We start from the raw sequence: 13021 nt of genomic DNA, 5'->3' as shown, positions 1-13021 counted from the left end.
ATGGATGAACAGATGGAAGGATGGATGGATAAACAGATGAATAGATGGATGAACAGATGGATGGATGGATGAACAGATGGATGGATGGATGAACAGATGGATGGATGGATGGATGGATGAACAGATGCATAGATGGATGCATGAACAGATGGATGGTTGGATGGATAGTTGGATGGATGGATGGATGGAAAGATGAACAGAAGAATAGATGGATGAGCAGATGGAAGGAAGGATGAATGGATGGATGGTTGGATGAAATGAACAGATGGATGCATGAACGGATGGATGGTTGGATGGATAGTTGGATGGATGGATAGATGGATGGATGTATGAACAGATGGATGGTTGGATGGATAGTTGGATGGATGGATGGATGAACAGATGGATGGAAGGATGAACAGAAGAATAGATGGATGAACAGATGGATGGATGGATGGATGAACAGATGAATAGATGGATGAACAGATGGATGGATGGATGAGCAGATGGATGGTTGGATGGATAGTTGGATGGATGGATGGATAGATGGATGGATGTATGAACGGATGGATGAAAGGATGGATAGTTGGATGGATGGATGGATGAACAGATGGATGGAAGGATGAACAGAAGAATAGATGGATGAACAGATGGATGGATGGATGGATGGATGGATGAACAGATGAATAGATGGATGAACAGATGGATGGATGGATGAGCAGATGGAAGGAAGGATGGATAGATGGATGGTTGGTTGGATGAAATGAACAGATGGATGCATGAACGGATGGATGGTTGGATGTATGAACAGATGGATGGATAGATGGATGAACGGATGGATGGATGGATGAACAGATGGATGAACAGATGGATGGATGAACAGATGGATGGATGGATGGATGAGCAGATGGAAGGATGGATGAGCAGATGGAAGGATGGATGGATGGATGAACGGATGGATGGATGGATGGTTGGTTGGATGAACAGATGGATGGGTGAACGAATGGATGGATGGATGAACAGATGGATGGATGGATGGATGGATGGATGAACGGATGGATGGATGGATGAACAGATGGATGGATGGATGAACGGATGGATGGATAGATGGATGGATGGATGAATAGATGGATAATAGATGGATGAACAGATAGATGGATGGACAGATGGATGGATGGACAGATGGATGAACATATGGATGGATGGATAAACAAATGGAAGGATGGATGGATGAACGGACGGATGGATGGGTGATGAGATGGATGGATGGACGGATGAAGAGATGGATGCATAGATGGATGAACAGATGAATGAACAGATGGAGGGAAAACTTTTTAAGTTTAATAAAACCAAAGAGTTCAGCTGTTAAATCAAAGAGTTTAGGATCATATCTGTGATTTAAGTTTTTAGAAAATAAATTATCTGAGGGAAGAGAGCCGTAACTCCACCTATCCTGTGATGAAGGGGACCAGTGGACCACTAAGAGACAAATGTTCTGTGTCCTCAAACCACAAAGTTGCAAAAGACTATTTAACCAGGATGAATTCCTGCATCTCATCTGGAAACAGAAACTAACTGAAGTAAAAATGGAATTAAAGATTTGACATATCAGACATATATATGACATAATTCTCCAAGAACGCTTTTCATCTGTTCAGCTTTCGTCTCTTTGTCCTCAGACTGCTGAGACATTTTCAACATTTGAAAGTTCAGAAAATTTTTCTTGTTTTTAAACCATTTTATATACAATAATATGGAAGCAACATATTGGTAAAATTTTGTTCATCTGTCCCAACATTTCTACGACTGAATGGTGAACTGAGCCGTTTCTGAAAACTCAGAAAATAAAGATGAGAAAATAACATGAAAACAAAAATACCTCCCTTTATATTTCAGATTTTATCCCCCCACCAAAACAAGAACAAAAAACCCAGAACGGCTGAAGCTGGTTTAACACCTTACTGATAATGAAGGTGACCTCTGGCTTTCCGACAGCCACCTGATCTCAGCCTGTACAGGTGATTTCACATTAACATGGTGGCGTTTTGTCTCTGAGCTTCAGTCACTGTCACTACAGCTCTCCGAGTTCACATACTGGTCATCTTCTCCTGTATTCTCTACAAACCACCGACCTGGAGATTAAACCACATGAAGCATACAGTTTAAGACGTACAGCATTTTTCATTGTTTTTTTGGAATCAAATGTATTTTTCTTCATTTTCTGAAGCCTCACCATCTGCTGCTTCATCCTCATCCTCAAAGTGCTCCATGTCATAACTCACAAAAATATTCTGTGAAAAGAGATCACCTCTATAACTAAATATTCTATGAAGCGGCATCATTTATTTCTTTCACCGTATTAAAAAGCCTTCAGGTCAGTACCTTGGTCCTTGTGAGCCTGTCCCAGTACTCCTTGTGCTGTTTGACCAGTTTGAGAACAGGCTCATTAGACTTCATCTCCCAGCGACAACAATCAGCAGCAATGTTCTGGTGAAGGTCCAGGACGGCTCTGTAGGTACGACAGTTCACTCTGCCACTAACAAAAGAGGAGAGACCACGTCAGCAGACGTAACACTTGACTCCACCTGTTCAGGACTGGTTCATCTGTTCTGTCCACCAGATTACAGGAAGTACCACAAGGTTAACTACCTTTGTGAGCCATCAAAGAGGACACAACTGAGCCCACCAGTGTCTTCTATGGGCCTCTGACTGGAGAGGCGAGGTCAGTTCTATTATTCTAATGTTGGTTAATTAAAATGAAGGATTTCATATTTATAACGCGGAAAACAAAAGTTTGACACATTTTATAATGATGTCTGAAACAACAAATAATGTAATAAAGCTAATAATGTAACAATATTTTTGAGCCAATAAGGTGATAAATTGTGCTACTGGTTGGTTACTGGCCTGAAAAAAAGTCTTGTAAGTTGTGAAAATGTAATGACTGCAGTTGATTAATAATGTAATGAAACATAAATAAGACAGGATTTCTGAGAAATACAAGATTTATTAGCATACTTTGTGCAATTTCTTCATAGGTATGAATGTATATTTGCAAGTTTTTACTATACTGGCTTTATTACAGTTAAAATGGACAAAATTAGGACATTAATGTTTGCTATAAATGTCTAATATTTCCTGTTCTCACATGTTCATGACCTGTTAATGATAAAGAACTTCTATTGATCGATATCACATCAGATCTATGAGGTAAAAAGGTCCAGCAGACCACAGGTGATAGGTGGGGAACGACACATCCATCTAATTAATCATTCTTTCACTGATTATCAAAACCGGATCAATTATAGTTCCAGTAATCATCACTTAGACATTCAGAAAGAAAATGTGGAATCTGATGAGGAAAATGTGGATATTGTTAATTCACCATACATCATATCGTCTTGTTCTCTTGTATTTCTGCCCGGTTTCATGTTTATGAAAAATATGTTCTGTGTTAATCAGCAATCTCGAATTAGGTGTTATGTACCTTAACATAAACTATATTACTAGGGATATGAATCGCAACCCGGTTCCACTCATGAGCCGGTTCTAAATTTTCCAAAGTACTGCAATCATGCGCCATGTGGTCTTATCAATACCTCTGTCGGTGCCGACAGGTCCAGCTCACTGACTACTAATAAACAATGTCTGACAGGCTTGTTTGTCAACAGAAGGGGCGATCCAGAGCACAGCTACATTTCATTGAGAAACATGACAAAGGCAAAAGTTCTGATGTCTATTTTGGAAGGACCAATAATAGTAACAGAGCATAAGACAGACCTATGTCCTTGTGCGGAGGAGTACGCAGCCTAATCGCTACTCCTCTCCGTGATTCTTACATGAGTGGAGTATAGAATTTGCTGGACGTCTTCCTGATGTGCAGTTGTCACATTAATGGAATTACTTCCTGCTTTCTGTGGATGCCGGAGAGTTCATCGCTGACCCACTGTCAAGTTTTTGACAGTTAAGTCAAAGTTTAGTCAAATTAGATGAAGCGGTACGGAAAATGAATGAACGTACGAAATAACGCGAAAGATGTTCTATAGTGAAGTATTCACTCTACCTATAATATGTTATTTTGGGCTTTCACTTCTTTCTGGATCCTCATTGTGTTCCTAAGGTAAATTTGGAGTCTATCCCTGACTCTGGCCATTGATGGAGGTGTCCATACTCGACATTGGCTGATAGCTTCCTGAGATATTTATCAGCGTTAACACCTCTATTCAAGGTCTCATATTATACATGTTTTCAACAATTTCATATGGCCGTCTGAGGTCCAACATTGTTTTCAGTGGTTTACCCCAAATTCAGCCTTGCTCCTTTATTTCAGCCATTCCAAAAGTAGTGAGGTCTACTGAGAACGAGCTGTTTCTGTGTCTGGACCTTTAAATGTTCATGAGTGGTGCCCGTCCACGCCCCTCTCTGGGAGAGGATCTGGCTTACGCTGATGCGTGCTCGGTGATTTTAAAGGGCCGACTCAGCGAGCCGGACGGGGCGTACTATCCACTACCGGGAGAAAAGGTTATTTCCCTTCATGAGGTCACAAAAGGAAAGATCTCAGAAAAGTGTGTTTAAATACACATTCGCTAAAAAGTGGTGCAAGTAAGTGAGAGAGGTGTCAGGATTTTCTTATTTTTGGGCCTCATACACAGGCTATGAGGACGCATATGACTTAGAAAACCTTTAGATAACGAATTTTGATAATATGGGACCTTTAAAGCATTTGGGAAACTGCTCAGCTTAATATTTCTTTGCTTTCTTCTTTTTCACAGTTCCTCAGACATTACTCATTCCCTAAGACTACATTACTAATTTCTAGAACTTCTTTACTAATTCTTAGGACTACTTTACTAATTCTTAGGACTACTTTAGTGATTCCTAGGACTATTTTACTATACCTAGATGAATTGGGCTGCTATTCTCTGGTTTTTACTGAAAGTAATGTGACTTTCTTTAAAGAGGAGATAACACACATCTTGATTCTGACACTTCTGTAGTAATCTCATATGTTTCAGCTTTCCTTTGAGACCAAGATTCTACAACTTTTATATTTGTGAAGATATACTTTTTAAGTGGGACTGGGTGATTAATTGAATTTGAATAATTTTAATCTGGGTTTATAACGATCATAAAAATGAAACTATTCAATTATTTTGTCCTTCACAGTTTGGCATTGCAGTGCTCTGCTACCGACTCCTCCCACTGCTACAGACCCCTCCCACTGCTACCGACTCCTCCCACTGCTAGACTTCTCCCACTGCCATTAATCCATTTTAGGATTAATAGGTCAAGTTTACCTTCATAACAACTGTGGATGAGTTAGGGAAATTCAGGAAATTCATTTTGGAAGATTGAAATTCGGCATAATTAGGGGCGTGTCCTTTTGATTGACAGGTATATAAAATCCGCGGCAAGAAGGGATAGTGTAGCACAACCATGGTTTTTAGCCAGCTAACAGCGCGCCTTAGCTTTAGCCCGTGTCTCTCCGTTAGCTGGTTAGCTACCGTTAGCGCCGGGTGGATGGAATGAGAAGTGATCTGTGATGGTCGGATCCTGACAGACCTGTAAATGACTCTGTCCGGGTAGAAATCACAGCGCTGACTATCCGGGTTCATCAGTTTCACCGTCACAACCACATAGTCAGAGGTCTGGTACCAACGGACCTGAGGGTGGAAACTGGAACCAACCAGAGACAAAAGAGGACATACAATCAGAAACATTACGCAGACATAAATCATGGTTCTGTTTCAGGGTGATAATCAAACATTTTGACTTGAATCCACTGTTTCTACAGAGTAAAGAGAACCAATTTTATAAACAATGCTGGAACAGATGTTTTTGTAGTCTCATCTTTTTACAGACAGGTGTTTCAGGTTCTGGAATTAAACTCTTATTTCAGGACATCTCAGCACAGATGTTGTGATCGGCTGTTTTGTACCTGTTTGTCAAGTCATTGTCAGTGACTTTTTCTCTGCTGGGGTGGTCATCACCTTCAGGAACAGCTGTAAACACACACAGGTTACTGTATAAAAACTAACAACCTGGTCGGTGGTGTCATGGTAAAAAATTAGGTTAAATCTGTCTTACTTTGTGGTTGCCAAAAACAACTTTAGCAATTTATCCTGACAATGTAAACAATCTAACTAATTGCACACCTTTTACCAGCTGAAGTGATGACAGGATGTTTAACACTTCTACAATTAAAAGGTCTGACTATATAAAGTATAAAATCATTTCATTTTACCGCTTTCACAGATGCTTAGACAGGAAGTAGGATTACTTTTGCAGGGTTTTCTTCCATCATTGAAGCTGTGGGTTGAAAGTTTATAGTCAGTTCATTGTCAGTACAACAGTTATATCAACACATTTTTTAAATTTGTGTAGAAAAACAAGAGTGATGATCACAAACAACTTTACCAGTTACAAGTCCTGTCCATTTGTTCAGGGGGGTTGATGTCATTCTGCTGGTCCATCTGTGTCTGTTGATAACCTGAAACGTTGTGGACTGGAGGTGCAGCAGGTTCCTGGAATAGGGACGGGGTTATTGATGTCATCTTAGTAAAAATCTCATATGATTTCAGGTGAGGAGAGTCGAGGACAGCAACCTTCCTGACCTCAGCAGCCCTGAACGTGTCAGCCTGAACTTTGTCCACTGCTTTCATCCGAACCTCCGAACATGACAAACCATCACGCCTGCAAGCACAACCAAAGCAATGTTCAGATCAGACTATAACTACCAGAGGTGGGCAGCAAAAAGTTATATTACTCAGTTACATGTACTTGGGTTACTTTTGTTAAAAGAGTATTTCTGACTTCCGGGGAAGCCATGTCTGCTGCAGGCGCATCAACTCATAGCTCTGTGTAGATCAGATTAAATTCATCTCCCCACGCTAGAAAACTAAATTCATTAAGTTTGAACAAGCAAGAATGATTGGGCGGAAATCACAGAAAGGACAGAGGAGTCCAAAAAAGCAAAATACCATACAGTTTTCAGCAAAAAAAAAAAAGATTGTATGGAGCTCCCAGAAACTAGCTGTCAGCTAACTAGCAAAACAAGTGATGAGCATAAAGACCAGATGCTTCGTGAAATATCTTCTATGGCTCAAGACCTCAGCAGCATGAAACAGAAGATATTCACACAGCCATATTAGACTAAAAAAAGGGTTAAATGATGCAGTGACCACACTAAAACAAGAGCGCATCCAAAAGTTCTCAGAAATGACAGAAACACTACAGCTGCAAAGCAAGGCCATTACTGAGGCAGAGGAGTGCTTTATGGAGTTGGAAGCTTGCGGAACAGTAACCAAAGATGCTCTGCTGTACAGGACCACAGACCTACAACAAGAGGCAGCTCGCAAGGTGAAGGCACGGGGCATCCAGGTAAACATCACAGAGGACAACTCACAGCCCACAACAGAAGAAGCCATTCGGGAAGTGTTTCCATGGCAACAAGCCGGTGCCAAGGAGGGAGGTGTATTAATAGTGAAACAGGTGAGAGAAAAACTGAAAGGATACAGAAGACTGGCCAAATCGTGAAAACTAAACAAAGCTGCAAAATAGTGAAAATATGGCAACTTCTTTTTTTTTTTCTTGTTGAAATCACCGATTGAGCAAAGGTCAGTCATTATTTATGTTGGGCATATCTAGTGGATATGAAATGGCCTCACAGATCAGCTGTTGTACCATTGAGGAGGGCCAGGACTATCTATGGGAATGTTCATCTCTCCACCCACCAACAGGGACTCCAAGTGCCCGCTCACTGTAGGAAATATCCTTATATGTTCTAGTGTTGTTAACTATGTTTTCTTACTGTGTTATGTTATGCAAACTGAACTAAAATATCTAAAGTCTCAACATAAAAACACCTTATACCCTAAGGTTGTGATAGAAATAAAAAGAAATAAAATTGAGGAAATATGAAACCAAGAAATACAGAATAAAATGATTTATAGCAAACAAAAATGCAATGAAGGATACAAGAGACCCGATAACTAAGGACACAAAATACCAGATTAAAGAAATTAAAGAGTGCTTTATAAAATATTACAAAAACAAAAACAAACAAAAGAAAAACTCCCAAACTCAGACAGATAACAATCAAGAAATGGAATTACTTTTTAAATCTCTATTTCTGCCAACTTTAACAGAAAATCAAAATAAATTACTGACATCACAAATAGCAGAAAGAACTTTACTCTGCTATAAGCAGATTGAAAGCCAACAAACCTCCTGGTATTGAGAGATTCACAGCAGGATGGTACAAGAGTCTGAAGGAATAATTACCACCTATTTTGCTGCATACATTTAGCTGGTTTATGGCAGAAGGGGGAAATTCCAGTCTTGTGGAAAGAAGCTGTTATCTCTATTCTACAAAAGGATGGAGAGAAATTAGATTGTGCCAACTATAAACCAATCAGTGTATTAATTTTGGACTTCAAATTGTTTACTTCAATCATTGCCAATTGCCTGGAGAAAATTCTGCCCGCAATAATCAGTACAGACCAAAGTGATTTTACTCAGTCCCGTCAGATGCAGGATAATATAAAACGATCTCTACAAATCATTAGACATAAATCAAAACAAAATACAGGTTTTATTAAAAAGCTTAGATGCTGAAAAGGCTTTTGATTAAGCTGGATAGAAATTTTTATTTCGGACCATGAAATTTCTGTGTTTGACCCAAGTGATCATTAAAGGTCCCTTCATGAGGCCACAAAGGGAAGATCTCAGACTCACCCGGTTGAGCAAACATTAGCTAAAAAATGGAGCAAACAAGTGAGAGAGGAGGCAGAATTTTCTCATTTTGGGCTTCATACACAGGTTATGAGGACACGTGTGACTGTTTGAAAACCTTTAGAAAGTGAATTTTGCATAATATGGGTTCTTTAAGATGTTGCAAGCCCTATATGAAAAATCAATGAGCTAAACTTCAAATTAATGGTGAATTACTGGATTTCTTTCTATTAGAGATGTCTTGGATTGATCCCTGTTTAGAAAGAAAAGCCAGTTCCTCTTTAATGGCCTGATGGGAATTTCTAAAAATGACCAACCCTAACCCTAACCCTAAGTCTTCACTTGTTTCATGTAAGCTTACACCTATCTAACCCTAACCCTGACATCCTGCAAAACATAAAGATAATTAACTTCACTCAATGGAAAAATAGAATAAAACAGAGCGCTAAATAGAAAAACTTCATGTCATTCTCACTTTACATTATAGAATCAGTAGCACTAAATTTTTAGAATACCAACAGCATAAATCTATTATGTGTAAAAACCATACCATTACCCATGTTGAACTTGCAGCGACCTATCAGGGTAGCAGAATTCCTGAATGTCGAAGCCCCAAAGCCCTTTGCTCCGGCCGCCTTAGATGGCCGGTGCCTAGCAGGACCTGTGCCTATGACTGCGTGGGGGCTTTGGCTGGGGCCTTGCTCTGCCACCCTCTGGGCTTGGGCTCGTGCTCCAGGATTGCTGCTGGTCACCTGGGTCTCTGGGCTGCACTAGTCTGCCTCTAGCCTAGATTACAGTCATCTCAGATCACTCGTCATTGCTCACACTCTGCATGCTGACATTCACTGAGTTGTCCAGTGAGTTTATACACAAAGAGCTGCTTTTGTTTAGGTTTATTTTTTGTGTGCGTTTCTGGTACTTTGGTTGCTGTTGTAAAACATGTTGTTGCTGTTTTGATTATTATTTTTTTGGAACTCCTGATGATTGTCAGCTTAGTTTACCTGTAAAAGCTGTAGGAAATTCTCTGTTTCTGTACGGTTGTAGCAGCTGGTTGTCTAATGTTAGGTTGGATTGAAGCGTTGTTGCTTTCTATCTACTGTATCTTTGTCTCCTCTTTTGTTCTACTTTCTTTTTTACTTCTCTTCATTGTTCTCCTTTTTTTTTGTCCCCTCTGGTCAGGCCCATCAATCCCCACTGTACACAGTGTTGATGGTGCACTGCTTTCCCCGATATCCATCAGCTGCTTCTGGAGTCCCACAGGCCAAAAAGACCCTTCTTCAGCTTGACGACTGCTGATGTCAACCAACGAGTTCGGGGTTACCGCCACGACAGGTACCGACAACCTTACGGCCACAGCTGTGGCTGGCCACCTCAACAATAGAGGCACGAAACACAGCCCACTCGGACTCTATGTCCCCCGCCTCACCTGGGACATGGTTGAAGCTCTGCTGGCGATAGGAGTTGAAACTCTTTCTGACAGGGGACTCCACCAGACGTTCCCAGCAGACCCTCACAACACGCTTGGGTCTGCCAGGCCTGACCGACATCCTCCCCCACCATCTGAGCCAACTCACCACCAGGTGGTGATCATTTGACAGCTCCGCCCCTCTCCTCACCCGAGTGTCCAAGACATGCAACCGCAAGTTCGACGATACTACTACAAAGTTGATCTCCGAACTGCGGCCTAGAATGTCCTGGTGCCAAGTGCACATGTGAATGGCACAAACTCAATGTCTAACCCTAACCTGAGTAAACAGGTCGAAGTAAGTTTGACCTAATTCCTTTCTTGCTGTGGTTAGGTGGATGGAGTCTTTTATAGACCCTTTCAGTGTTTGGAAACACTTAATTAAATTATATAAGAGCAAATCAGACCTCTATACATTTTCTATGAAAGAATGAATTAGTGTTAGCTACCAGCTATCAGATTAGAAATACTCAAGATGATTTTGGTCATTTACAAGTGGCTCCATGTATGTAAAAGCTGATTAGACATAATAGTCATTTAGCTGTTTTATTTAATGCCAGCATGAAGCACTGCTATAATCATCAATTTACTCATAAAGCCAGCCACGTTAAATAAACATATTGCTCGTGTGCTCACATCTCTACTATTAATCACTGCAAATCAGACTTTACGTTAAATTTAGCGACTGAAACTTTGTGTGATAGTGTGTGCATTTCAATTCTTTAATCTTCTGCAGTCTCATACTGATGTTTTTCCTGTCAACAAAATTAAAACAAAATAAACTCTCAGAAAGTAAAAGTCCTCCTATTCTGCTGAGCCACCTAAGAAATAAAAAACTGACATGCTCACAAAAAACAATTTGTATTTTTGCACTTAATTTGTTTTGTAAAGATGCAATTTATTTTTTGCTTTTGTTTAATATTTTAAAATACCATAATTCGCACATTACCTTACATTTTTCTGTTTACATCATTTTTAAACATTAAAGACATAAAATCAAACAGTGACTTGGGTAGTCTTTTCATCAAACACTTTTTTTACCCTACTTTTTATTTCTACCTGAAGTAGAATCAGTATGAAGTAATACTACTTTTGCTTGAGTACAGATTTTGACTGCTCTACCTCTGATGTTTGTCAGCTTTATGAAAATGAACACTTTATAGTGTGAATGATGCATTAGTGAAGGTAGCTGCTAAGTTCTGACTTGTAAGCAACATTTTCGACTATTCTGTGATTTATATTTTCTTACCCAGACTTAAGAGCTGGATCTTCACGGCTGCTGGCTTGACCGTCTTTACACAGCGCTCTGAGCAGATCGACGTGCTCTGGGTTACTGACTCCCATCCCGGTGCTGAGGATCTCAGACTGGACGTTATATTCATTGATAAGAGTTTTCATACCTGGAACCTGGGTGACCCGGACCTGGAAAATAGAATATAGATAAATATAAATAGAAGAGCAACTATTCTAACACCTAGAGTACAAAACACAGATTCTTTATTCAACAGCTCTTGTTTATTCACTTGATAACTAGATAAATTTAAAAAGTGCTGCTAAACGTCCCTCCATTTTCTGTTAATATTTTACTGATTTTAGTGGACCTTAATAAAACCTTTGGGTTCTTCAAGTCCAATTATTTGACATATTTGTTTTTATTTATTTTATTTGCACAGTATAAAAACATCAAAACATCAACAGAGAACACGGATTGTGCAGGTGAGATGAAAACTTCTTAAGGGTATCTCACTGAAACATTCAAAACCAAATAGCACTGCAATGAAATAAACTGAACTGAAATAGAATACAGTACCAAACAAAGACTTGAAGTAAAAAACAAAACATAATATAACCCATTTAAGATAAAATCTCTGACTGATGCTGTGTGTAAGCGTGTGAATTTGCACATGTATGTGTGCATCTTATATATATTTAGCAGAAAAACAAAATCAGAAATCAAAATACTAATCCATGTACCACAGTAGATGTGACACTAATCTAAATTCAAAGGAACATAAAATAAATTAAATATACAAACCTATGTTCAACACATACAAATCAACAGAGCAAGAAAAAAATGAGTAAGAATAGGCCATAGAAGTACTGTATATACATTTAAATAAGGATGTTCAAAATCAAATGTAAGAAAAACAATTTGCAAATAAAACAGAATTTAAGCAGTAGACAACAGGTAAAGCGTGTTGTCTAAGCAGGCTCCTCCTTGTCTGCCAGAAGTGAGTTATTGAACAGATAACTGCTATATATCTCTAGAAGAAAACAAAACTGAGAACAGAAACAGAAACATAAGTGATGGGATGTGTCAGAAAAGATTTCTTGTATCTTCCGCTTCCAGCGGAGCGTCTGTTAGAGAAGGAGCTCCGCTGTCTGACCAGTGTGTGGTGGAGAGGATGGTCGGAGTTGTCCATGATGGAAACCAGTTTGTTCAGCGACCACCTCTCCACCATAGTTTCAAAATTTGGCTCTTGTTCTGCACCCCCGACGTCTCCTCCACAGCTCCTTCAGGGTGGCCTCGCTCGCTCCAAGCAAATAGCAGCCATCTGTTTTTAATACATGTCATATAAACTAAAATGGAACAGAAAAAAAAGGACATTCAACTAACAGGTGGCCATCCTAGCACTGCGCCATCATTGAAAATCAATTTATCAATATAAAGAAACCAGAAATGATTTTAAATTACTTTCAAATATTGACAGAGATGGAGAGATGTTTAACAAGTGTTGATAATTCCACAGTTCTGCACCGAGATACTTCAACAAAAACTGACCCCATTTGTGACCTGATGTCAACAACTGACCGAATATCATATCTCTACAAATGACCACATAA

The 13021-nt window shown here is 39.6% G+C and overlaps 1 protein-coding gene across 3 annotated transcripts in view; it reads right to left on the bottom strand.

Moving 5' to 3' along the window:
• Window positions 1-1290: 1290 nt before the first annotated feature.
• The window catches only part of tdrd12 (tudor domain containing 12), a 71112-nt gene continuing 59381 nt past the window's right edge, over window positions 1291-13021 (bottom strand). For 2 of the 3 annotated variants that reach the window (XM_041998134.1, XM_041998136.1), the window contains exons 31-39: window positions 11427-11599; window positions 6594-6672; window positions 6397-6503; window positions 6224-6288; window positions 5918-5981; window positions 5542-5655; window positions 2362-2515; window positions 2213-2270; window positions 1291-2111 (exon numbers count right to left, since the gene is read on the bottom strand). In XM_041998134.1, the coding sequence (XP_041854068.1) occupies window positions 2038-2111; window positions 2213-2270; window positions 2362-2515; window positions 5542-5655; window positions 5918-5981; window positions 6224-6288; window positions 6397-6503; window positions 6594-6672; window positions 11427-11599 (888 nt within the window). In that variant the 3' untranslated portion in view covers window positions 1291-2037. The remainder of the gene's footprint in view (window positions 2112-2212; window positions 2271-2361; window positions 2516-5541; window positions 5656-5917; window positions 5982-6223; window positions 6289-6396; window positions 6504-6593; window positions 6673-11426; window positions 11600-13021) is intronic. The other variant, XM_041998135.1, reaches the window with a different exon arrangement.

The sequence above is a fragment of the Melanotaenia boesemani genome, chromosome 10 (assembly GCF_017639745.1).
Source record: "Melanotaenia boesemani isolate fMelBoe1 chromosome 10, fMelBoe1.pri, whole genome shotgun sequence".
Classification (NCBI taxonomy): Eukaryota; Metazoa; Chordata; class Actinopteri; order Atheriniformes; family Melanotaeniidae; genus Melanotaenia; species Melanotaenia boesemani.
Note: the sequence above shows the minus strand (reverse complement) of the source record. Positions and strands in the feature narration are given on the sequence as shown.